The sequence below is a fragment of the Gorilla gorilla genome, chromosome 7, assembly GCF_029281585.2.
Source record: "Gorilla gorilla gorilla isolate KB3781 chromosome 7, NHGRI_mGorGor1-v2.1_pri, whole genome shotgun sequence".
Taxonomy (NCBI): domain Eukaryota; kingdom Metazoa; phylum Chordata; class Mammalia; order Primates; family Hominidae; genus Gorilla; species Gorilla gorilla.
The window spans coordinates 68,966,638-68,993,392 of NC_073231.2; the positions used below are offsets into that span (position 1 = coordinate 68,966,638).

Genomic DNA, 26,755 nt, shown 5'->3' on the forward strand with positions numbered 1-26,755 from the left:
TGTTTCTTCAGCTTGACCTTGGGAGAGTGCTTTGTAAGCATTTTTCTCTAATGGGAGCCACCATCAAAGGAGATATGTTGACCACTTTTTACAGATTGGTGAGAGTCATAGATCTGATTCTGTGCTCTTACTGTGATCTCATTTAGAAAGAAATTAAGCAGTCAGTTCTAAAAAATTTTCAACCTTTCGTAATTCAGAAAATGTTAGCAACCAGTTTTTTCAAATATACTTGTTAGTAATGTATACTTTCGCTACTTACAAAAAGGACTTTAATCCATATATAACAATCCATATAAAACAAGAAAATTAAAGGTAAAATAAGAATGATAAAAAACAAAAGATTATCATAAGGGAGACTGGAAACATGAGGTTACTGTGTTGAAATGTTTATTTAAACTTCCTGTCTAGTCAAAAATGGGTATCACTGGGTATTCTCTGGGACACAGAAAAGTACAGGACATCCATTTCTTTCTAGCACCAGAATCAGTGATTATCACTTGGCTGTGTATGCATTATATGATTATTTCCATGAAGTCTACTTTTTAGTAGACTACAGATGCTCCTTGACTTATGGTGGAACTATGGCCAGATAAACCCATTGTAAATCATAAATATTGTGAGTGGAAAATGGATTTAATGCTGGCAACACAGCAGACGGTCCCCAACTTAGGATGGTTCGACCTTACTTTGGTTGCAAAAGTGATACTTGTTTAGTAGAAACCAGAACCCCATCATGAGACATAAGGAGCTCCTCAGCTTGAGGTGGGGTTACATCCTGATAAACACATTGTAAAGTGGAAAAATCCTACATTGAACCATTATAAGTCAGGGACTATCTGTGTACTCTATATATTTATGCTATATTAGTACTATTTATTATAGTAGACTATACTGTAGTTACTGGTCCCTACTTAAACTCCTTGCAACAATAGTAACAAAACTGTTTTCTCCTTCCTAGTTTTCAAACACTAGAATTATAGTTTATGATAATTTTGTTTAAATTATCCTAACTTGATGGGAAGTAATAAAAGGAAGTAATGAAAAAAATTTTCTGACACAGCTTGGCTTTGACCATGACCCAACCATAAGTATCATACCTAGGAATGCTTATAGAATCCCTTGTTGATTTCTGTGCAGCAGCTGTTTATCTATTTTACTTTGTAACTGACACTTAAAATCTCAGAATTCTATCAGTAGTCATTCCATTTTTTTATCTGATAGTTTTCTTAGTTTATTTTAGAAGCATTTTGGTTATAAATATGGTTTTATAATAACATAATTCATTAATGACATAGATAATATGCTGTGAATGCACAATTTCCATTTTGCCTCATTTTAAGAATTTCAACACAAATCTGAGTAGCTGGTAAGACTGCCATTGGTTGGATTGAATGACATTTGTAACTGTGAATGTAAAATAGGAATAAATTCAGTAGAATAGGGTAAAATGGAGAGGAGCCTAAATTAAAAAAAATCCATTATACCTCTGAAATATTTACAGACTAAATGATATATCTATAAATATTTCATCAAAATAATCTGGGGGGTGGTGATGGGAAGAGTGATAATTGTTGAAGCTGAGTGCCCAGATATATGGGAGGTATTAAACCATTGACTCTTTTTTGTGTATACAGTCATCCCTCCTTTTCCTTGGGGGTATGTTCCATTACCCTCCAGGGGATGCCTGGGCCTGCAAATAGTACAAAATCCTGTATATATATATTATGTGTTTTTATCTGATAACTGAGGCAGCTGCTAAGTTACTAACAGGTGGGTGGTATGTATGGTGAGGAAATGGTAGACAGAGGAGTGATTCACATCCCAGGCAGGACAGCATGCAATTATACTACACTACTCAGAACGCTCACAATTTAAAACATATGAATTGCTTATTTCTCAATTTTTCCATTTAATATTTTCAGACCTTGGTTGACCATAGAAAGCGGAAACCGTGGAAAGTGAAACTGTGCATAAAGGGAGACTACTGTACTTGAAATTCTACAATAAGGAGAAAAGTCATCAGTAACCAACAGTAACTTATAAAAATAAGTCAGGAATTATGTGAATTTCTAAAAAATAAAAGCTTCATATAGTAATATTCAGAGCATGAAAAAAGTTTTGAAAATTGATATTTGCCAAAATTTAATAGGATGTATGGAGAATAAGTTTTTGTGGGTGTGTAGAAGTAAGTCAAAATAGCTTTCTGTTGAGAGGACATTATTCCTTAATTGCAGGAAATTAAAATATGAAAAAATGCGACTCCAAAAATCCCAAAAATAATATATATATAAATTCTTTGCCAAATGTATCTTGTAGTAATCAAGTTGCTCATATTAAACAACTTACTAAAGTAGAGTCATAATTTTTCATCTTGATTCACCACTAATTTTATTACATTTAAAAATCCTATTTCTTTTTGTGGTTTTTTTGTTTGGGGTTGAGGAGAAGACATTCTAAAAAGAAAGATGCATTGTTTAAAGTTCAGGGGCATAAGAGACTTCATAAATTTTGGGACTATATCACATTGAGCTATATGAAGTTGCTGTTTTTGAAGGTCATAAAAGACCCCCAAATCATTAGTTTTATATGGTTCAACGTAAATAAAATGCCCTTTTCAATCTTTGTTAACAAAAATGATTTCTGACTCCTAGGCTCCTATACAATCTACATACAGCCTACCTTTTGGGAAACAAGTGGAGCCTAATGTGTGTGTTAGAGATAACCTGAACTGTAATTTTGGAGTAAAAGTTTATTTTATTTTTTATTATATTTTAAGTTCTGGGGTACATGTGCAGAATGTGCAGTTTCGTTACATAGGTATACATGTGCCATGGTGGTTTGCTGCACCCATCAACCCATGACCTACATTAGGTATTTCTCCTAATGCTATCCCTCCCGTCCCCTAGCCCCCCATCCCTTGACAGGCCCTGGTGTGGTGATCTTCCCCTACCTGCGTCCATGTGTTCTCATTGTTCAACTCCCAGTTATGAGTGAGAACATGCAGTGTTTGGTTTTTGGTTCTTGTGATAGTTTGCTGAGAATGATGGTTTCCAGCTTCATCCATGTTCCTGCAAAGGACATGAACTCATCCTTTTTTATGGCTGCATAGTATTCCATGGTATATATGTGCCACATTTTCTTTATCCAGCCTATCATTGATGAACATTTTGGTTGGTTCCAAGTCTTTGCTCTTGTGAATAGTGCCGCAATAAACATACATGTGCATGTGTCTTTATAGTAGAATGATTTATAATCCTTTGGGTATATACCCAGTAATGGGATTGCTGGGTCAAATGTTATTTCTAGTTCTAGATCCTTGAGGGATTGCCACACTGTCCTCCACAATGGTTGAACTAATTTACACTCCCACCAACAGTGTAAAAGTGTTCCTATTTCTCCTCATCCTCTCGAGCATCTGTTGTTTCCTGACTTTTTAATGATTGCATTCTAATTGGCGTGAAATGGTATTTCATTGTGGTTTTGATTTGCATTTCTTTAATGACCAGTGATGATGAGCATTTTCGTATGCTTGTTGGTTGCATAAATATCTTATTTTGAGAAGTGTCTGTTCATATCCTTTGCCCACTTTTTGATGGGGTTGTTTTTTTCTTGTAAATTTAAGTTCTTTGTAGATTCTGCATGTTAGCCCTTTGTCAGATGGATAGATTGCAGAATTTTTCTCCCATTCTGTAGGTTGTCTGTTCACTCTGATGATAGTTTATTTTGCTGTGCAGAAGCTCTTTAGTTTAATTAGATACAATTTGTCAATTTTGGCTTTTGTTGCCATTGCTTTTGGTGTTTCAGACATGAAGTCTTTGCCCATGCCTGTGTCCTGAATGGTATTGCCTAGGTTTTCTTCTAGGATTTTTATGGTTTTATGTCTTAGATTTAAGTCTTTAATCCATCTTGAGTTGATTTTTGTGTAAGGTATAAGGAAGGGGTGCAGTTTCAGTTTTCTGCATATGGCTAGCCAGTTTTCCCAACACCATTTATTAAATAGGGAATCTTTTCACCATTGCTTGTTTTTGTCAGGTTTGTCAAAGATAAGATGGTTGTAGATGTGTAGTGTTATTTCTGAGGTCTCTGTTCTCTTCCATTGGTCTGTATATCTGTTTTGGTACCATACCATGCCGCTTTGGTTACTGTAGTCTTGTGGTATAGTTTGAAGTCAGGTAGTGTGATGCCTCCAGCTTTGTTCTTTTTGTTTAAGATTGTCTTGGCTATGCAGGCTCTTTGGGTTCCATATGAAGTTTAAAGTAGTTTTTTCCAGTTGTGTGAAGAAAGTCAGTGGTAGCTTGATGGGGATAGCATTGAATCTATAAATTACTATGGACAGTATGGCCATTTTCATGATATTGATTCTTCCTATCCATGAACATGGAATGTTTTTCCATTTGTTTGTGCCCTCTCTTATTTCCTTGAGCAGTGATTTGCTGTTCTCCTTGAAGAGGTCCTTCACATCCCTTGTAAGTTGTATTCCTAGGTATTTTATTCTCTTAGTAGCAATTGTGAATGGGAGTTCACTCATGATTTGGCTTTCTGTTTGTCTGTTATTGATGTATAGGAATGCTAGTGATTTTTGCACGTTGATTTTGTATCTGAGACTTTGCTAAAGTTGCTAATCGGCTTAAGGAGATTTTGGGCTGAGACGATGGGGTTTTCTAAATATACAATCATATCATCTGCAAACAGACAATTTGACTTCCTCTCTTCCTATTTGACTACGCTTTATTTCTTTCTCTTGTCTGATTGCCTTGGCCAGAACTTCCAATACTATGTTGAATAGGAGTGGTGAGAGAGTACATCCTTGTCTTGTGCTGGTTTTCAAAGGGAATGCTTCCAGTTTTTGCCCATTCAGTATGATATTGGCTGTGGGTTTGTCATAAATAGCTCTTATTATTTTGAGATACGTTCCATCGACACCTAGTTTATTGAGATTTTTTAGCATGAAGGGGTGTGGAATTTTGTCGAAGGCCTTTTCTGCATCTATTGAGATAGTCATATGGTTTTTTGTCATTGGTTCTGTTTATGTGATGGATTACGTTTATTGATTTGCATATGTTGAATCATCCTTGCATCCCAGGGATGAAGCAGACTTGATTGTGGTGGATAAGCTTTTAGATGTGCTCTGCTGGATTCGGTTTGCCAGTATTTTATTGAGGATTTTTGCATCGATGTTCATCAGGGATATTGGCCTGAAATTTTCTTTTTTTGTTGTGTCTCTGCCAGGTTTTGGTATCAGGATGTTGCTGGCCTCATAAAATGAGTTAGGGAGGATTCCCTCTTTTTCTATTTAAATTTAAAATAAGTTTTCCTAGCAGTCAGGATTAGTATTGTCTTATCTGTTAAATCCTAATCTCATAACTGGAGGCATTGGAAATGAGACCGTTAAGGAATAGACAATATGGAGGATGTTTAAATAATTAGGACTGAGACTTATCTAAAAGGTTTTGTGTCATTCAAAAGAACTGTTTTTATTAATTGTTTGAGACAGGGTCTCACTCTGTTGCCCAGGCTGGAGTGCAGTGGCATGACCATGGCTCACTGCAGCCTCGACCTACCCAGACTCAGATGATCCTCCCATCTCAGCCTGCTGACTAGCTGGGAATACAGGCGTGTACCACCATACCCGGCTAATTTTTCTGTTTTTTGTAGAGACAGGATTTCACCATGTTGCCCAGAGTGGTCTCAAGATCATGGGCTCAAGTGATCCACCTGCTTCAGCCTCTCTTACAGGCTTGAGCCATTGTGCCTGGCCCAAAAGAACTTTTAAATGAAGCTCACATGAATGCTACTTTAGGAGTCCTGAGTGTTAGCAGCTACTGAAGTCAAGTCTGAATCTTTTTCCATGCTGGGTCCAGTTGGTCTTGATAAATTTCAGGTATTCCTCTGATGATTTAGGATTGAAAGATACATCGCTGGAATAGCACACAGTGTTGGCAAAGGAAGAACATAATTACAGTATTGGCAAAGGAAGAACATAATTACAGTGTTGACGGAGAATACCAGTAACAGAAAAATTCAAGAGCCAAGATCAGTGGAAAAGACTGATATAGTTTCTATTTCCTAGCTCCTTTATAATTTCTAAAACTTTAGGGTAGATTTATTCTTCACTCTGTCCCTTTACAGAGCTCTTTCAGGCTTAGTTCTGGGTGCTTTCCTCTACTCTTGGTCTTTGCGTGTCACGATGGGCTGATGACATGAGATTAGCATCTCCAGCCCGGACCTTGCCCCTGAGCTCCAGAGTCATGATCTTATGGTGGCTTATGGTGGGAAAGGCAGCATACACTCTGCAGTCAAAACCTGCATTCAGTATGTAATCTCCTAGCATTCAGTTATTACTTGTAAAACATTGAAAATGGTGACGAGTATAACATTGTAGTTATTATTATCTCTGAAATCTCCACTTTGGATAAATGACAGACAATTCACATCTAACACAAACTAAGTACACTTTAAAATTTTCTTCTCAACCTGTTCTCCCCTGTATCTTTGTCATGTCAGTCACTGATATCAGCATCTGCCCAGTTGCTCAGGCCAAAACCTTAGATGTTTTCCTTGATTATTTTTTTTTCCCTCCCTCATCCCCTACAGCCAATCCATTTCCATCCTATCTTCAAAATATATTATACCTGAAATTTGTCCATCTCTCCCATCTATACTGCCACCCTCCGTCAGAGTGTGTTCATATTTCTAGTGGATTACCAAAGTATTCCAGCTGATCTCGTGCTCCCAGCTTCATCTGCACTAGTCTTCCTTCGGTTCCTTGAACATGCTAAGCTCGTTTACCTTTTAGGTTCCCTCTGCCCCCAAGATGTTTACATGGCTGTTATATCATCTAGATCTTAGCTAGGACAGGATCTTCTCGGGGAGACCTTTATGACCACCCAATAGAAAGCAACCAGGGCCACGCCTGTAATCCCAACACTTTGGGAGGCCAAGGTGGACGGATCACGAGGTCAGGAGATTGAGACCATCCTGGCTAACATGGTGAAACCCCATCTGTACTAAAAATACAAAAAATTACACTGGTGTGGTGGCACATGCCTGTAGTCCCAGCTACTCGGGAGGCTGAGGCAGGAGAATCGCTTGAACCCGGGAGGTGGAGGTTGCAGTAGCTGAGATCACACCACTGCACTCCAGCCTGGTGACAGAGTGAAACTCCGTCTCAAAAAAAAAAAAAAAAAAAAGAAACCAGAACCCCACTTTCTATCATATCATTGGCGTTTTGATTTTTTTCTTGTATTCCTTATTTTTCTTCTTTATAATTGATTTTTGTTTAGCAACTCCTCCCTGATGATGCAAGTTGCATAAGTGCAGGGAGTGCAGACTTGGTAGTCTAAATCATCCAGTGTGTCTGCATGGGTTCTTTAGCAGTGCCTGGCAGATATAGGTTAATACTTACTTGATGATGAATGTTAAATAACTTAGTGAACAATTTTGGAAGATGGGCAGAGCAGATGGTTTTTGTACATTTTTACATGTAGAGGGCTGGGCATGATGGCTTACACCTGTAACCCCAATATTTGGGGAGGCTGAGATGAGAGGATCACATGAGCTCAGGAGTTAAAGAGACCTGCCTAGGCAATATAGTGAGATCCCGTTTCAACAAATAATTTAAAAATTATCCAGGTGTGCTGGCGTGTGCTTATGTCCCAGCTACTTGGGAGGCTGAGGCAGGAGGATCACCTGAGCCTGTGTGGTTGAGGCTCCAGTAAGCCATGATTGTGCCACCACACTTCAGCCTGGGCTATAGTGAGACCTTGTTTCAAAACAAACAAACAAAAACTTCATAGGGGATGGGATCTCACATCTGTTGTTATGAATAAATAGTACTTTTCATATGATTTATACATCAAAAAGTATAAAAGATACACAGGATAGTCTCTCTCCTGGTCTTGTCTCCTAATTACTTCACAATCATGTACCCTGTTTGCAAATTCTTATGCTTCCAGAGAACTTTTATGCATATAAATGCCAACACACAGACACACACACATGCCCCTGTACATTTTAACTTCAGTGCTATCCGTCGGTCCTTGGCATATAATGACTACTCCAAAACCTTTGTTAGATGAAAGGTAGAGTTTTCATATTTTCTGTATTTTCTAAAATATGCTAAGAAACACATTTTGTTCTATGAAAAAAATAATAGATAATGTTTTATTTTTAATATTTTCTTTCTTGTGTTTTATGTTTGTTTTTAGCTCCCTGTGCTGTCAGGAATCTACAGGACTTGGCTCGTATTTACATTCGACGCACACTTAGAAATTTCATAAATGATGAGATGCAGGCCAAGGGGATTCCTCAAAGGGCTCCACCCAAAAGGAAAAGAAAGAGAGTTAAACAGAGAATTAACACTTACGTATTTGTGGGTAATCAGCTTATTCCTCAGCCTCTAGATAGTGAAGAGGATGAAAAAATGGAAGAGGATAACAAAGAAGAGGAAGAAAAAGATCACAATGAAGCAGTGAAGCCAGAGGAGCCACCTCAAAATTTACTGAGAGAAAAAATCATGAAGCTGCCCCTCCCTGAATCTTTAAAAGCTTACTTGACATATTTTAGAGACAAATAACTTAGATCAAGAAGAAAGAATGCCTACTGATAATTCCTTTAGTCTTGAAAATGTAGCATTTGTTAGGAGTTAAAGGAGAGAATTATTTCTTTCATCAGAGCAAATTATAGTGGAAAAAAATATCACTTGTTTCTGTCAGTAACACAAATGATGTATTCAGTTAATAAAAGAATCCCTTTTATAAAATCTATTTTTCTTTAAATCTTGGAAAAATGTTGTTTTAGCTCAGAGTGATTTCAAAGTGGAATGCAACAGTAGTCAAGACTTGTGTACTATAAATCCTTTTCTGATTCCTTACAGATTTGTAGTGATGAGGGTTAGATTTAATTTTATATATGGTTTAAATAATTGTTAAGCTTATATAACCTGATCTGAATTGCAGTTGTTTGCATTTCCTCTATGAAAACTTCATTTATCTAATAAGGAAATCAAATGCTTTGTAGACTATTTACCTTACTTTTGTTGCAATCACTGTTGTTGGGTTGCTGTATATATATTCCGGGCAATATATGAGTGCAATAACAATACAAGATATTGAATAATTTAGCTTTAAAAAATCCCACAAATTTTATGAAATTTTACAGCCCTGCTACTTTTGCTTTTGAATCTCTTGCCAAAAGACATGGGTAAAATATCTGCCTCTCTCATAGAGATTTTAAGAGCACAGCAAGTGAATTATTAAAACAGAAAGTATATACTTAATACAACTCTTTATATGGACCCTTTACATTTTCAGTATTTAAAAAAATGAGGTTATCTTAACTCTATAGAATTTTAAAAGTATATTTAGAATTGTTTTTTCTGTAGTTCACTGTATAAAGTATTTGGTTTTTTAAAAAAAGCAAAACCATTGTTATGTGTGACTCTTGATAGGACACAGAACGAGTGAATGAGCATGAGTGAGGCCACTTTCTTGGATGGCTGTAAGTAGCAGGGCCAGGGTAGACCTGGTCAGCGGATGCACTTTAGCAGATGGAACTTCTAGTTTATCTGAATATTTATCTTTGACAAGGTAGGGCTGAGCCTACATTTGCTTTTGATCTATCTAGTATAAGAAATATTCACAGAAATTGTATGTAGATACCCTTTGTTTTGAAAATCCTGTTCAGAATCATAGTGTAATCTTTGGGACCTATGCCATGTTCATTTCACTCCTTCCCATATTTTTTGTGTTTCTTTTGGTAAAACTATAATAGTTTTCATTTTTTACTTAATATCACACAATTAAACTGTCCATATTTGAGCTTTATTTTAGCTTATCAGTGATAAAAAAACAGGTAGTAACTGCCATTGTTTGTTTGTTTTCCTAATAAGGCCTGAAAACAGCCATTCCTTGTTAAGGAAGTGTACAATGTAACATATTTGCTAGAGTTACATGGATTATATATTTCTTAAAGGGAAAATTTGAGAGTATCATGGACTACCACCAGCATTATTATTACAGTAGTTACTCAGATTTGGTTAAGGAAGCCCAAGCAATGTATAGTGAAAGGATTATTATCTCTCTGCTAAGATTCAGATACTGTTTCAGAAATCTCAGCTCCGGTAATTCCACAACATCTAAAAACAAATGTTTGTGATCATGTGTAAGCATGAAATTGTTCCAAGTAAGTGAGGATATTTTAGTTATGTGAAAGACAGTTTCATGGAAGGTATTTGTTTTATGCCAGTGGCTGGGATGGTGGAATTGGGGTTATTTCTACAATTATTCTTAGACGATTACTAAACTGTTAAGAAATGCCCCATATCATTTTTGTATCTAGGAAAGAAAAAAATCAGTTTCATACTGTTGTCATCTGTCAGAAATGCTCATTTTATTTTGAATTAAATGTGGCTTTTGAAGTACCTACTTACCTTGAATTCCTGGTGACCACATGTTTTTATCTGGAAAACCTGGAGAAAGTTATCTGTCCCATCTCCCCTGCTTGTTTTTTTTTTTTTTTTTTGGTTGGAGCTGCTGTTTAGATGATGCTTTTACTATGCAGGAGAGAGTTTTTGTTAAGGATATATTTGAAGATTGGCTTTTCCATATTGTCTTTCATTCTTTGACCGTGGCAAAGTGTACAGTAGATTTTCATGATCATTGCATATTTCTTGTCATTGAAATGTATCTTTTATGTTTTTAAATGCATTCATTTTACACTTGTGAGTTTATCATTGACTTTAAGAGGTAGAAATGAAAAATGAAAATTAAAGCTAAAGCCTTTTTATCTATTAATGCAGATATATTAGAATAAGAATATTTTGGGTTTGTGTTTATTTTTTAATGAATTTATGTTTACTTGAGTATGGAAAATTATGCTTTATAGGTGGAAAAGTAGCAAATAAAGATTAAGTAAAAGTGAGTGAAAATGATGGGGAATATAGTATTGGAATTTTATAGCTAGTTAAAACAATAAGTATCATCTAATTTGGGTGTTTATTTTGCAGATGAGAAAACAGACCTAGAACCGTGGCATGTTTTGCCTGAAACATACAGTGAGTTAGAGACAGGGCCTAAGATAGCTTCTAGCATCAGATCAATCCCAAGAATCCATCAGCAACCTCAGACCAACCCAAGAAGATAATTTAAATCTATACTGCTTATTGGTCAATATATTTGGTTCTAGTATTAATAAAGAAAAATGTTATTAAAATAGCATACATAGTAGTAAAATAAAATACAAAAAGTGTGTTGATTTATAGCTGTTTGAGATGATAAAAGTGAAGCAAAGCCTGTTAAATCATTGGAAGACTTGGAAAATTATTTTAAATAAACAATTACATGTAATTAAGCATTTTTCTCCCATGGCCTGACTTTTATGTTTGTCTTCTTCTTTTTAAATTTAGGCAATCTCAGTACACCTATGGATATGCTCAATTATGGCATACAATTGTCTTTATTTGGACATCTCACTGTCTTTTGACTATTGCCACTTCTGAAGAGTATGGAAGTTTTTTAAAATTTATTTTTATAAAATAGGGAAATTTATAAAATATTCATGAAATATAAGAAATAATTTAGTGTACATGTAGGTACATGTGTGTGTACCCATTAGGTTCAACTAATAGCTTTAGAGTCTCCTGTGTGCCCCTTCCCATCCACATCTTAATCCCTCCCTTCTCAGGAGGAGGGATTTTGTGTTTATCATAATCTGCCTTTTTGTTCTCAATCACGTGCCTGCATCTCTGAACAATGTATTTGGCTTCATATATGCTAGGATCCTACTGTACGCATTCAGCAGCTCTCTTTTTCACATTACCTTTCTGAGACTGCCCCATGTCGTATGTTGTTCTGTTACATTCACACTTCACAGTTTATTCTACTGTTGGTGGACATTTTTTGTTCCCTCGAATAGTTCAGTTGTGAACATTCTTTTATATGTCTTGTGACTACATGTGTGAGAGTCTGCTTAGGGTGTACATCTAGGAGTAGAATTACTGGGTCATAGGAAATCATTTCTATTCACTTTTACCTAGATGGTGCAAATTTGCTTCCCAAAATAGTTTAACAGTATGTTTCTTCTAGCAGTGTCTAAATGTCCCAGTTATTCCACATCTTCACCTACACGTGACAGACTTTTGCCTGTTTAGTAGTGTGACGTGTCTTCTTAGGGGACTTTGTTACTTATAAAGGTTATTTATTAAGGGGGTTTTATCTTCAAGTGTTTCTTGGTTTTAGGATTCCTTTCTGCAAAGTGCTGTTCAAGTCTTCTGTAAATTTTTTTATTGAGTAGTTTCTTTTAAAAAATTGTTTTGTGGGATTTCCTTTTGCAGTCTAGATATATTCCACTGTCAATTATATGTGTTGCAAGTATCTTTTCTCAGTTTATGGTTTCTTACTCTGTTTATGATGTTTTTTGATGAATTGACATTTTCAATTTTAATTGTCAGATTCATCTTCCTTCACCCTCAGTCTCAAGGTCATGGAAATATTAACCTATATTTTCTTCCAGAAGGTCTGTGATTTTGCCTTTCACATTTAAATCTGCACAATAGCTGGAATTGATGTTTGTGTATGGTGAGAACTAATAGTCCAGTTTCTTTTTTTACTTTATTGATCAACTGTTTGAGGACCATGTTTTGAAGTTTCTTTTTTTCTTCTCTTATCTGCAGTGTTAACTTTATCGTAAGTTTTCATATATTTTTGCTATGTGTCTAGGCTTTCTTTTTTGTTTTATTAGTCAGTTTATGTAACCCGTCGCCAACACTACACAATTTTATTTACTGGAGATTTACAATAATTCTTGATCTAGGAAGATAAATCCCTTCACTTTATATGCTAGGAGTTTCTTGAACCTGTAGACTGTAGACTTTAATATAAATTTCAGAATTGGCTTCTCAGATTACATACACGCACACACACACACTCTTCTTTGGGAGTTCCTTGAGAATCACTTTGAATTTATAGATCAGTTTATGCAAGAATTAACATGTTTATGATAGGCAGTCCTCCAGTCCATGAATATGGCACTTCTCTTTTTTTTAGTTAGGACTTATTAAGTATGGTTTGGCTCTAAGATCTAATATCTTTTGTCAGATTTAGTTGCAGATATTTTATATTTTTCAATGATGTTGTAGTTTATTAAAATTGTATTTTATTCCTTTTATTGGTTTTTGTACACTGATTAAATCCAATACTATCTCTTTTGATTCTTTTAGATTTTCTGTATAGGAAATCATATATTTGAATACATTTTAGACAGTTTTATTTTTTTTCTTCTGGGTTTTTTTATTTTACCAGATTTGCCAGTTGTGGCCTCCAGTGTAACTGAATAGTGATGAGCAAGAGCAGCCTTATTTCTTTATTTTAATTTTTTAATTTTTCATAGGTTATTGGGGAACAGGTGGTATTTGGTTACATGAGTAAGTTCTTCAGTGGTGCTTTGTGAGATTTTGCTGCACCCATCACCAGAGCAGTATACACTGCACCCTATTTGTAGTCTTATCCCTCACCCCCCTCCCGTTCTTCCCCCTACATCCCCAGAGTCCATTGTATTCTTATGCCTTTACAGCCTCATAGCTTAGTTCCCACATGTCAGTGAGAACATAGATGTTATCACGGTATTTGATTTTTCCATTTTTGAGTTACTTCCCTTAGAATAATAATCTCCAATCTCATCCAGGTCGCTGCAAATGCTATTCATTCATTCCTTTTTATGGCTGAGTAGTATTCCATCGTATATATATATACACCACAGTTTCTTTACTGACTCGTTGATTGATGGGCATTTAGGTTGGTTCCATGATTTCGCAATTGTGAATTGTGCTGCTATAAACATGCATGTGCAAGTATCTTTTTTGTATAACGACTACTTTTCCTCTGGGTAAATACCCAGTAGTGGGATTGCTGGATCAAATGGTAGTTCTACTTTTAGTTCTTCAAGGACTCTCCACACTCTTTTCCGTAGTGGCTGTACTAGTTTACGTTCCCACCAACAGTGTAGAAGCGTTCCCTGATCACCGCATCCACGGCAACATCTACTGTTTTTTTATTACGGCCATTCTTGCAGGAGTAAGGTGGTATCGCATTGTGGTTATGATTTACATTTCCCTCATCATTAGTGGTGTTGAGCTTTTGTCTCACGTTTTCATGTTTGTTGGCCATTTGTACAACTTTTTTTTTTTGAGACAGAGTCTCACTCTGTCGCCCAGGCTGGAGTGCAGTGGCGTGATCTCGGCTCACTGCAAACTCCGCCTCCTGGGTTCACGCCATTCTCCTGCTTCAGCCTCCCAAGTAGCTGGGACTACAGGTGCCTGCCACCGCGCCTGGCTAATTTTTTTGCATTTGTACATCTTTTGAGAATTGTCTATTCATGTCCTTAGCCCACTTTTTGATGGGATTGTTTTTTTCTTACTGATTTAAGTTTGTTGGAGATTCTGGAAATTAGTCATTTGTTAGACATACAGATTGTGAAGATTTTCTCCCACTCTGTGGGTTGTCTGTATACTCTGCTGACTGTTCCTTTTGCCATGCAAAAGCTCTTTAGTTTAATTAAGTCCCGGCTATTTATCTTTGTTTTTATTGCATTTGCTTTGGGTTCTTGGTCATGAAATCCTTGCCTATGCCAATATCTAGAAGGGTTTTTCCGATGTTAACTTCTAGAATTTTTATAGTTTCAGGTCTTATATTTAAGTCCTTAATCCATCTTGAGTTGATTTTTGTATAAGATGAGACATGAGGATCCAGTTTCATTCTCCTGTGTGTGGCTAGCTGATTATCCCAGCACCACTTGCTGAAAAGGGTGTCCTTTCCCCACTTTGTTTTTGTTTGCTTTGTCAAAGATCAGTTGTCTGTAAGTATTTGGGTTTATTTTACTGAGTTCTCTATTCTATTCCATTGGTTTATGTGCCTATTTTTATACCAGTACCATGCTGTTTTGGTGACTGCAGCCTTATAGTATAGTTTGAAATCAGGTAGTGTGACATCTCCAGATATGTTCTTTTTGCTTAATTAGTCTTGCTTTGGCTATGTGGGCTCTTTTTTGGTTCCATATGAATTTTAGAATTGTTTTTTCTAATTCTGTGAAGAATGATGGTGGAGCCTTATTTCTTATTTTACTGCCTTTGTATGGTCATTTTTAAGTAAATAGCATGGTGTGTTTACAAAGAATGTTCTGCAGATGTTCATTGTAGTGTTCTGTTAATGCTAATTGAATGAGTTAAAATTGTGTTCAAATTCAATATAGCCTAAGTAAATTTGTGTGTGTACCCACATCATCTATCAACTGTGGAGAGAGACTTGGCAAAAACTCTCATTTTGATGGTAGAATGTCAGTTTTTTTCTTGTAATTCTTTTGATTTTTGCTTTATTTCAGTGTGATAATATGTGGATTATGTCCATTTGGTGATTTGAACCTTTAACATCATGTAGGAGCACTCTTTATCTTTAGTAATATTCTTTGCTTCCAAGTCTATTTTGTCTGATACTCATTTAGCAGTTTTCTTTTGGTGAGTAGTCACCTAGTATATCTTTCTATTCTTATTGTCAACCTTTTTTGTATCCTTATGTTTTAGGTGTGTTTCTTATAAACAACATATAGCTGAGTTTCTTAAAAGTTACTCTGGCAGTCTTTGAATTTTACTTGAAGCATTGCATTCTTTTCATTTTCATTGTTACTATAGAGTGATATTTTGTGCTATATATCTATCAAGTTTTTTTCTCCATTTTTTAGGATTGATTATTGTTTCGTTTTTTTGTCCATTATTAGTTTGAAAGTTATATATTTATTTTTTCTGCTCTCAGTGATTTCTCTCGACATTTTAATGCACTCACCTAACTTACAAACTTCTAAAGTTAGTTTCTTCCTACTTGATACAAGCCACTTTAGAATACTTCGATAAACTCTGGAGTCATTACCTCAAAATTATATGCTAGTCTATTGTGTTTGAACTATATAATTTTAAGCCCCTATGGTACACCATAACTATTATTTATCTAACCAATGCTTAGTTTTACTCCCACTTACACTTGTTTTTTGCTCATTATTTCTTCTTCATTTTGGACCGTCTCAATTTCCTTTTGCCTAAAGTACATCTTTTCAAATTATTTTAATGAAAGACTGTAGCTAACTCTTATTTTTTTCTGTCTGAAAATGTTTTATTTTGACTTTGTTCTTGAAAAAAAATGTCCATTTGTTATAGAATCTTAAATCAACACTTTAAAACACAAGAATTATGATTTCTTTGCATTCTGGCTTTCATTGTAGCTATTACGTCAACTGACAGCCATTCCTTTGAAGGTCATCTGTCTTTTACTTCTGTGTGCTTTAAAGATTTCATCTTGACATTGTTAATATTATTGTCTTGGCACTGTTAATTTTCTGTAGTTTGATATAATGTGCCTGGGTATGAATTTCTTTTCATTTATTCTGCCTATTCTTGTAGCTGTGCGGGTTCATCTCTTTCATCAGTTCTAGAAATTCTTGGCTGTGTTTTTTCTTACAAATGCTGTCTCAACTTTATGTTTCTCAGCATTGAAATCTAGATTTCCTTAGATAATATCTTCTTATCATGAATCTTCTCTTTAGTTGCTTTAAATCTGCTGTTAAACCTTTACATTGAGTTTTAATGTTTGTTGTATTTTAGTTTATAGTTCTGTGTTTTCAAGTCTGCCTGTTTGTTTTTATGGTCTTCTACTCTTTATTAATATGTTCAACTCTGTAAACATACTGCCTAATTCTATTCTATGTTGGATTCCAGTATGTGAACGCTCAAAGTGGGCTCATGTTCATAAGGTTTGATGGCTAGCTTTCATAACACTGTTTCTGTTTCTTTTGTATTTTGTGGGTTTTGACTGAGCTTGTATTTTAAACTGTGGGAATTACTAGAGGCCCCAGGTTGTTTTTGCGAAGGAGCACTGCCAATTTATGACCTTTTTAAATGCTCCACCTAAAAGTTTTTTGTACCATCCAAGTAGAGTGGCCCGAAAATCCATGTGAAGGCTACTTTGGAGATAGCACGCCTCCAGGAAGATTTGTTTGCTGCCTCCCCATAGCAAGCTTTGAAATAGGTCATTTTACTTGTGTCTTCTGGGTTTTATAGGTATGTGGGTGGGTGGAAGTGGAGGCAGGGGGCAGAATTATTTCTAGTTCATCCTTAAGATATGGCTGTGGCTTTATACAGGAGATTTTTGAAATAAGACTCTCTCATAAGAAAGGACTTTTCTTTTTCCTGTATCCCTGCTACTCCAATTCCTGCAGTTCTTTTCACAGGGTTGAGCAGACAGTCTCAAGCTGCATCGGCCTTCATTGTTTACCCACCTTGCTGGCTTCTTATGTTCACTTCATTTTTTGGACTCTTGTATATGTCTTACTGATTTCCTCAGTAATAGCACATTGATGCATTTATACAATTTTAAAGGTATTTTAATAAATGAGCGCATTTAGTCGTTTTCAGCTGGAAAGTTGTCCTAAGTCACTGTCCAAAAGGACTTCCGATCATGAGCAGGGCCATGCCTTGCAGTTCTTAGTCCTGTACTGACGGTTGGTAATCAGTAGATTTTTTTTTTCATTCAACATAAGTTTAGGTTTCTAAAGTGGAAAGTTTTTTGTATTTTTTTTTTTCTGTAAAAAAAATGCTTTATGGGCCGGGTGCGGTGGCTCACCCCTGTAATCCCAGCACTTTGGGAGGCCAGAGCGGGTAGATCACAAGGTCAGGAGATCGAGACCATCCTGGTCAACATGGTGAAACCCTGTCTCTACTAAAATACAAAAAATTAACCAGGTGTGGTGACAGGCACCTGTAATCCCAGCTACTCAGGAGGCTGAGGCAGGAGAATCGCTTGAACCTGGAAGGCAGAGGTTGCAGTGAGCCGAGATCGCGCCATTGCACTCTAGCCTGGCAACAGAGTGAGACTCTATCTCAAAAAAAAAAAAAAAAAGCTTTATGAATGCAAGATTTTTTTTTATAATTCGAACTGAAAACAAGGCACAAAAACTTGCAGAATTTTTTCCCTTCGACCTAATTATTATACACCCTTAGCTCAATGACTTTTAGAACCACGTCTTGCCTTTTTCTCCCTCCTGAACTTACATATTTCTGAGTCCCTACCCTTTTTAAGTCTACTTTATGAATGCAAGATATTTTTATATTTTTGTATTTTATATATTTTATATTATTTATATTTTTTTGTATTTTATATTTTGAACTGCAAACAAGGCACAAACCTGCAGGTCTTGTCTATGTCCTCCAAATCACAGGCACTGCCAAGAGCATAGTGATTGTTGGGGGGGATTTAAAGGAATAAATTTCCTTTTTTGGCTTTATTGGTATACTTGGACAATAAAAGTCATGTGAACAATGTCAAATGTAAAGTTTAAAATAAATCATTCTTGTTCATGGAGATTAGTTTGTTTTTTAGATCTTTTTACATTTTAATCTCCCCAAAATCACATATTTAGATATGAACATTTTGCCAAAAGAGGGCAGTATTCGCCTACAGTAGAATGTAAAGGGACTGAAACATTTCTGCAGAGAGAAGGATGAACTTATTTTCCTCCTAAGATTGGTCTACTAGTCTGATCATCTGGGATTGACCATGCAAGTTTTAATTTGTTTTCTATTACTTTTATGGATTTAAAACATTTTTGTTTGAAAATGTTAGTCTTTAAAGATAAAGCCAAAAATCTGTTTAAAAATACCTGCTTACAGAATGACCAAAAAGTAGATGTTTTCATATTTATTAAGTTTTCACACACGTCCTCAACGAGGTGCTGCTCACTTCAGGGAAAGATGGCCAGTTCAAACTGCTGATGAAAAGTCTGCAACCAGCAAGACCACTGCTGCCAGTGTGTCCTGAGGGAGCTTGCATCTGTTTGACTTTACATATACATACTTAGGTTTGTCCATCAGTTGTATCCTCTTCAAGGAGGTATGTGAGTTCATGGTTTTAAGCATATAAATTTAAACGTTAAAGGAAGAAATCAGAAGTAGCCCGTTTGAGTCTTACATGAGTGAAATGTGTTGGGTTTCAGCAGCAGAATATATAGAAGGAAATGAAACAATTTTTTTAAAGAGCATAGTTTGGAATAAAGAAAGAATATATGCACCTAGATGAACGAATTAGAACTCTGCCTGCCCTTTAGGGTTTGGTAATGTTACCAGATAAAGAAGAAAAGCTGTTCTGCATTGTTTCAATACATTCTTAATCAACTTGGGCTTCAAAAGGACAGCTGGAGGCTAAGAGGTCGGGTTTTTCATCAAATGTGCAGTGGAAGTAATTTTGGAAAAGTTTGTTTGCATTATGCTGCCTAAAACACGGTGTTTTAGAAAGAGGCTTTTGCATTGAAAAGCTTCTCGTTCTCGCCTCTGGGAGTCTAGTGCTTCCTAGAGCTGCTTGTGCCCTCAGCCCTGTAATGTGATATCCCTCCTCCTGGATTGGTCAGAGGGGTGTCCTTTCCCTGGGAGCCGCTTTCCACCACGGCTCCCAAACTTGGCTCAGTCCAGCAGCCACCATCACCACCACTGCGGTTGCTGCTGCTGCTGCAGCTGCAACTGCTGCTCTCCCTCCGGCTGCTGCTTCGTGTGGCCAGCAGCGAATGGAGCGATGGAGCCCAGACTGTTCTGCTGGACCACTCTCTTTCTCCTGGCCGGGTGGTGCCTGCCAGGGTTGCCCTGCCCCAGCCGGTGCCTTTGCTTTAAGAGCACCGTCCGCTGTATGCACTTGATGCTGGACCACATTCCTCAGGTACCACAGCAGACCACAGTTCTGTAAGTTCACATAAATTCCCCAGAAACCCTCTTCCCCAATGCTTCATTGCTTCTCTGCTAGGACCTGTGTCCTTTTAATTTACGATTCCTAATGCTCTCCCTTCTTGTATACTTAGAAGAGGCTTTTCACTTTTCAAACAATTTCATGGTTCTGCTCTGTTAGACTAGAAAATGTAAGCAATGATGAGTTGACATAAATGTATTTGTTTTGGATTCAGTTCTCTTCCAGCATCTTCCAGAACTTAGCATTGAGAATTCTCATCTTCATTCCTCCTTCAATAATTTTCCTGCATACTTTCTCAATTTATTCCTATTCATCCTCTACTCCCAAATCTTTGGGCCTCTTAATTGGTCAGCACGTGTCTGCCCCATTTGGAAGGAACTAATTTAACTTTAGAATGTGGTTTCAATTGATTATGTGCTGACAAATTGTTAGGCTTTGTACTGTGTGTACCTCCTGGGAGGGTGAAGTCCTGAGCCCTCAGCACTTGAAGCACTGTCTGTCTCCAGAACAGACCCTCAAATGGTCCAGCAGAGTTCTTGAATGCTTAAAAGCCTTGTGGAGCAGCCGCTTAGACTAATCGGCATCTAGGAGGCATTACGGGATAGTAGGGAAAACCAGAATTTGGAAGTCAAAAAGGTCTGAGTTCAAATCCTATCTTCTCATCTTTAATATTCAGATAATAAACCCAAACATTTAGATTTATTTAGATTAAATTAAGTCATAATTAGATAATTAGAAGGGCAAATCACCACAAAAGAAGAAAAGGATCTGTTTCTAGGGTCTATTTTTAAAGAAAGAAAAAGACAACAAATTCAAAAATTTAAGAAAAAATAAAAGGAGAAAAGGAAAAATGCTGAAAGATGCAGACTAAAGAGGTTTCCTTCTCTATAATAAATATTTTGTGGGTTGTGTCATGTTCATGGAAGACAAAACTGCTTGCGGTGTTTCAAGTCCATTCTTGGGCAGAGGGAAATAGCTTAAAATTCCTGGAATTTAGAGATATAAATGTTTAAGAGGATCATTGCCACACATTTGTCAGTCATAATCATGAAATGAGGACTTGGTAATAAAAAGTCCAATTTGATGGTATTTACATAGAAAATGACATATTATCCATAGATTTTCATTTCTATAAAGCATTTCATTAATTTTGTATGCATGCAAATATCAAAATATGTCTTACTGTAATAACTAAAAGGATTCTTGAACTTGGGAGCACTGCTTATTGCTATGTGGACAGCACAGTTCTGCAAGTGCCTTCAGACTCAGAACCAGCCATTTGTCCTTTTGTAATGACAGTTTTTTGGTAGATAGCAGCAAAGCCTTGGAGAAGGGGCTGCTTGTCTAATCAAGTGTCTTGGAGCTACGTGAGGTACAACTAGACCTAAATTTTGTTTCCTAGGTGTTTCAAAGAAGAGATTAGCATGCATTAGACACACACCTCTAAATGTAATGAGCAGAACTGAAATGATGTTGTCAGTGTTGTCATGCAGAGCCTTCCACTATGTTTAAAAATAAAGCTTAATGGTGGATTCTCAGGCCCTTGGCTAGATTCCTGTCTGGGAGTCTGGTGCCACCACTTACAAAATGTGTTGTCTTGGACAAATTCTTAACTTCTTGGTGTCACAGTTTCCTAATCTGTAAAAATGGAGATGCTAACAGTGTTTGATATGGTTTGGATCTGTGTCCCCACCCAAATCTCATGTTCAATTGTAACTCCCAATATCGGAGGTGGGGTGCAGTGGGAGGTGATTGGATAGTGGGGGCAGATTCTTATGGTTTAACACCACCTCCCTTGGTGTTGTCATGGCGAGAGTGAGGTATCACAAGATCTGGTTGTTTAAAAGTATATAGCTCTTCTTGCGTCTCTCTTCCTTTTGCTCCGGCCATGTGAAGTTCTCACTCCCTCTTTGCCTTCTGCCATGATTGTAAGTTTCCTGAGGCCTCCCCAGAAGCCAAGCAAAAGTTGCTGTACTTCCTGTACAGCCTGCAGAACCATGAACAAATTAAACCTCTTTTCTTTGTAAATTACCCAGTTTCAGGTATTTCTTTATCACAGTGTGTGAAAACAGACTGATGCACTGTTCACCCTATTGGTTATCTTGAAGATTTAATGAATTAATGCATTTTCAGTACCTAGAAAATTGCTTAGCTCTAGTAAACACTATCGAAGTTTTCACTATTAGTATCATGTTTGCAATTCAGGACAGGAATTACAAACCTAAATATCTCTGGGAACCTGCCAGTAAACAATTTGAGGGAAGTGGGGTAGATGAAAGGCAGACTACTGTGTGATGAATAGCAACTAGCCTGAAGCTTGGAGTGTGTGGGGATGGTAATGAAGGCAGAGGCAGCTCTTGCTAATGGGGCAGCCAGTTACTTAGCTAATTGATGGCCTTTGGGGATTTGGGCCATAGTTTCAAGAAAATATGGAAGCCAAAAGTGACATTCCCTAGCTTTTCAATATTAGCAGCTAATTACATTTTTAGAAATGGAAAGGCAAAAATACACAAGCCCAACCATGCATATTTGTAGGTTGCTTTTTGCCTAGGACCTTCAGTTTGTGACTTCTAGTAGAGAAATGGTATAAAAGCTGAGAAGTTTATGTAAAGCCTGTAAAAATTGCTCCTCTACTCCTCTGGGGCTAAAAATCCTTGATGTAGGATTGCATTTTATGTCAGCAATATCATGAAAGATGACAATAACAATTATGGAAAAACGCCAATTAGTTTTTGAAAACTAAGGCAAATGGAAGCTGAATGAATTTCTCCCCAGCAGCAGAACCAATAGTTTTTGTTAAACCGCCCTTATGTATGTTTATTGTCATTGTAACATGGAAATGATGTAAATAATATATTTAGCTCTGCAAATGGCCAACATGCTTAGTAAATGCTAATTAGTAGTAGTGTTAAAATTTCCTTGATTTTTTCCATTTTTACATGTTTTAAAATTTTAGCCTGAATGCAGAAAATATTTTCCTAAATCATAGATAAGAAAACTATTATTTTTAAGATTGGTTACAGTTGATCAGGGTTTTAAGTTTAGAAAAATGCAAAACTGTCCCTCCAATTTTTAATTTCATTCTGCCTATAAAAGATATCATTGTGTTTCTAAACTAATATCATTTACCAAAAAGCCTGCTGCCATTGAGAAAATCTCACTCTTCGTGCTGTGGATTTTAGTAAAACAAATCTTTCAGAATTAGAATTTGCAAACAAAAAAATGTCCAGTAATGAACACAGCATCTTTAGGGAGCCTATTCAGTAATCAGAAGCAGTGTATGGTGAGTGTGATTTGACTCCATCCTATTCCAGGGTCATTAGGTTGTACTTTCCTAATTTCCTTAGTTACTGGTTAAGAAATGGACTCAGTGACTGCAAATTGAACATGCTCTAAAAACCACCTTGATTAGAAAAAGTTTTAAGCTTAGGGCTGTTTTAATGATCGAGGATTTTCCTAAAAGTCATAAATACAAAAGTATTTACAATGTGAAATTCTAAACATTTAATTTAAAGACATTTTCTTTATGTGGAAAGCTTTCTTTGCTGTCCAAATAATAGAAAACTTGAGGAACAAGATGGGGGTGGGGAAATGGAAAATGTCTTATGCTCAGTTATGAAAAAGTGTGTCCAGCTGATAAAAAATTTCACCTTGTTCAAGAAGAAAATAGAATTCCTTCAGCTCTTCCAATTTCCATTCATTTTATATATATATTTTATATATCATTTTATATATATATAAAATGATGTGTTATGGAATAATAGGGAGTAGCTGCAATCTGAGGCAGCAAACATATATATAATTTTATAATTTAAATTATATATAAAGTTTTATGTTATATATAAAATTGTATAATTTAAAATATATATATGTATATATAAAATACAACTTAATAGGGCTTACTTTTACCTTTGTTACAAAATTTTTTGTATTTTGTTTGTAACCGACATAACTTACTGGCTTTGAATGACCACTTGGCAGTAATGAATAGGCCTGAACTTTTTGGACCTTCCCCCACCTGGCATTGTTGAGAGGAAGCACAGTGGGACCCAGATGAAGTGTGTCAACATTCAAACTTCCCCCAGTGGTTGACTTGTTGGGGAGAGAAATGAAACTGAAAGTGGGCTGTCACTGACCTCCTGACTCAGGCCAGTGTGGTCCTGTGGAGAGGGGCTGGAAGAGGCTGTTCTGGAAGGAAGGGCAGGTGAGTGTGGATGGAGCCTAAGCAGGAGAATGGACATAGGGACAATGTGGAGGGGACAGCTTGAGGAGGTAGAGGAGTAAAGGCCAGCACCACTGGCTGGGGTGTAATGTACCCTGGAGACTTGGGAGTCATCCTTCAAGAAACAAATGGACAGACAAATTGTTTTAGAAGGTCAGTGGAGCCAGGATATCCTACAACAGCCTGTACTTAGATGGTATATGCTGATTAAAGTATTAGAACAGTGTTCCCTACACTAAGCGCTGCCTTTCAACCCTACTGTAGATTCTATAAATGAAGTGAAGGGATGTGTTATGGAATAATAGCTTTGTGGGGAGTAGCCGCAACCTGAGGCAGCAAAGCTGTGGTCCCTGTGCTAGTTGGAGAGCTACTGCACATGGGAAAAGTTGAATGACAGTACAAGTCTGGTGTTAGAAGGACCAATTCTGCTTCTGTATTTATGGAGTAAAAAGGGATGGTGAATGTCCTCGTTTGTCAACTAGATGGGCAACAAAGACAGTGAAATGAGTGAAAAAGAGGAGAAAAAAAATTGAATCATGGAGAGTGTGAAAGCAAAATAAATCTTGGGTCCCCAAAAATCACTAAGCTAAAGGGAAAGGTCAAGCTAGGAACTGCTTAGGGCCAACCTTCCTCCCATTCTACTCGAAGTCACCCCTCCGCTCACTGAGATATATCTGTATCCGATTGCCTCCTTTGGAGAGGCTAATCAGAAACTCAAAAGAATGTAACCATTTGTTTCTTATCTATGTATGACCTAGAAGCCCCCTCCCCACTTCAAGTTGTCCTCCTTTGCTTCAAGTTGTCCCACCTTTCCAGACCAAATCAATATTCATCTTACATAAACTGATTGATGTCTCATGTCTCCCTAAAATGTATAAAACCGAATTGTGCTCTATCATGTCATCAGGACCTCCTGAGGCTGTGTCATGGGAGTGTGTCCTCAACCTTGGCAAAATAAACTTTCTAAATTAACTGAGACCTGTCTTGGATATTTGAGGTTCATACATTGTTGAATTTTGTTGTGTTTTACCTGGGCATTCTGGTAGAAGGGGTAGGGGCTCAGAAATATATAAGCTCAGGAGGGAGATAGAGGCAAAACATGCAGTTCTGAAAGTCATTGGGCTAACGGTGTACATTAATTAGGTTGAACAGAAGAAATGAGATTTCCCAGAGGGAAGAATGGGAAAAGGCCACATAGGCTAGAATTCTGGAATGCTCCACGGTCAAGTAAACACAAAGAAGAACAAAAGCCAGGACAGTCACCAGTGGTTGTGTAGGCTGTGTACTGCACAACTCCAAAGTGTGCTGGGAAATGTGCCCCCCTTGCAGCTGTGCAACACCGTGGTCCTGGGGGAGAAAGAGGGAAGAGACAGAGGAACACATCTACCAAAGACTCAGGAGGAGCCCAGAAGACAGTATCGTTTGTTCTTCAAGAGAGAGGAGGGGGGCCACATCTGTCAGAGCTCGAGGTGGCAGAGTGCAAATTCCACCTCTAAGAAGTTGGAAGAGAGGGACAGGGTCAAGTGGATTTTGTTGTTTATGTTGGTCTGTTTGTTTTTATGAAGGACAGGGAGAGTTTTTTTGTGTGGTAGGCAAAGGGAATGAGAGTAGTGTGGGAAGAGGAAGGATGTGAGAGCTGAGAAATGGATAGGTTTTCTATTGGACCTTGCAGTTTCCAAAGAGAGATACTCGCTGAGATATTGATATAAGCAAGTAACTGAGAGCTTCCTGTCTAGATCAACAGGCAGGACACAGACCTCCTTATCTGGGAGTCAGGGAACCCAGCAGGACAGATGGAGGCCTCCAACCCACAGTGAGCCAAGGCCTCTGGAAGACTCGCTGCTGCAGCACATGTTCTAACCCAGGTGCAGAATAGGTCTGACATTGATGCTTCTGGCCCCAAAGGGAGAGAGAAACATTAGAACAATTTTGAGGATACCTGGATGTTCAGCTACTACATTATTTTGTAAATGTATTCCTTTGCTTAGACATCTTTCACAAATAATGTTTATAAAGTTTTGTTTTATTCAGTGAAACGTTAACTTTACTCAAGGTGATGTAGGTTTAAGTTATGTAAATGTTTATCAAAAACAAATAGGTACCAATATAACTTAAACATCCTGGTATGTTCTTTGTTAGCCTGTATATTCCATTCTGCCATGAAGTTCAATAAGCTACTTCACAGGATGCATGAAGGGGTACATCACACAGCCCTTGTTCTTGCTATTATGTAAAATTGGCCATGTCTGACCAAAATTCAAATCACAGACCCTTTTCAAATGCAATATAAAAGCATTCATATGTTCTGCCTTTTGTTTCAGGCAACAGAGTAGCCACAACAAATGACACAGCACAGTTTTATTGTCAAACTCTAGACCAGCGATGTCCAATCTTTTGGCATTCCTGGGCCACACTGGAAGAAGAATTGTCTTGGGCCACACATAAAATACACTAACACTAACAATAGCTGATGACCTGAAAAAAAATTCACAAAAAATCTCATAATGTTTTAAGAAAGTTTACGAATTTGCTTTGGGCCACATTCAAAGCCATCCTGGACCACATGTGACCTGCAGATTGTGGGTTGGACAAGCTTGCTCTAGACAATGAAGTGGAGAAACTCAGAGTTATGTTTAAAATCCATGTTGTTTTGCTGCTCCTTCTGATTAATTTACATAACTTTGTTGGTCTTCTCCAGTGATTCTTCATTGGAGTAGTAAAAACACCAAGAAACAGTAACTGTGCAATTCTGACTGTTTTATGC

The 26,755-nt window shown here is 37.0% G+C and overlaps 2 protein-coding genes across 4 annotated transcripts in view; both read left to right on the forward strand.

Annotated features, from left to right (window-relative positions):
- The window catches only part of PCMTD1 (protein-L-isoaspartate (D-aspartate) O-methyltransferase domain containing 1), an 81,293-nt gene extending 69,944 nt beyond the window's left edge, over positions 1-11,349 (forward strand). For all 3 annotated transcript variants that reach the window (XM_055349262.2, XM_019032681.4, XM_055349264.2), the window contains one exon: positions 8,208-11,349. In XM_055349262.2, coding sequence (XP_055205237.2) covers positions 8,208-8,575 — 368 coding nt within the window. In that variant the 3' untranslated portion in view covers positions 8,576-11,349. The remainder of the gene's footprint in view (positions 1-8,207) is intronic.
- Positions 11,350-13,508: 2,159 nt separating this feature from the next.
- The window catches only part of PXDNL (peroxidasin like), a 508,880-nt gene continuing 495,633 nt past the window's right edge, over positions 13,509-26,755 (forward strand). The window contains exon 1 of the mRNA XM_055349261.2: positions 13,509-19,765. Coding sequence (XP_055205236.2) covers positions 19,602-19,765 — 164 coding nt within the window. The 5' untranslated portion in view covers positions 13,509-19,601. The remainder of the gene's footprint in view (positions 19,766-26,755) is intronic.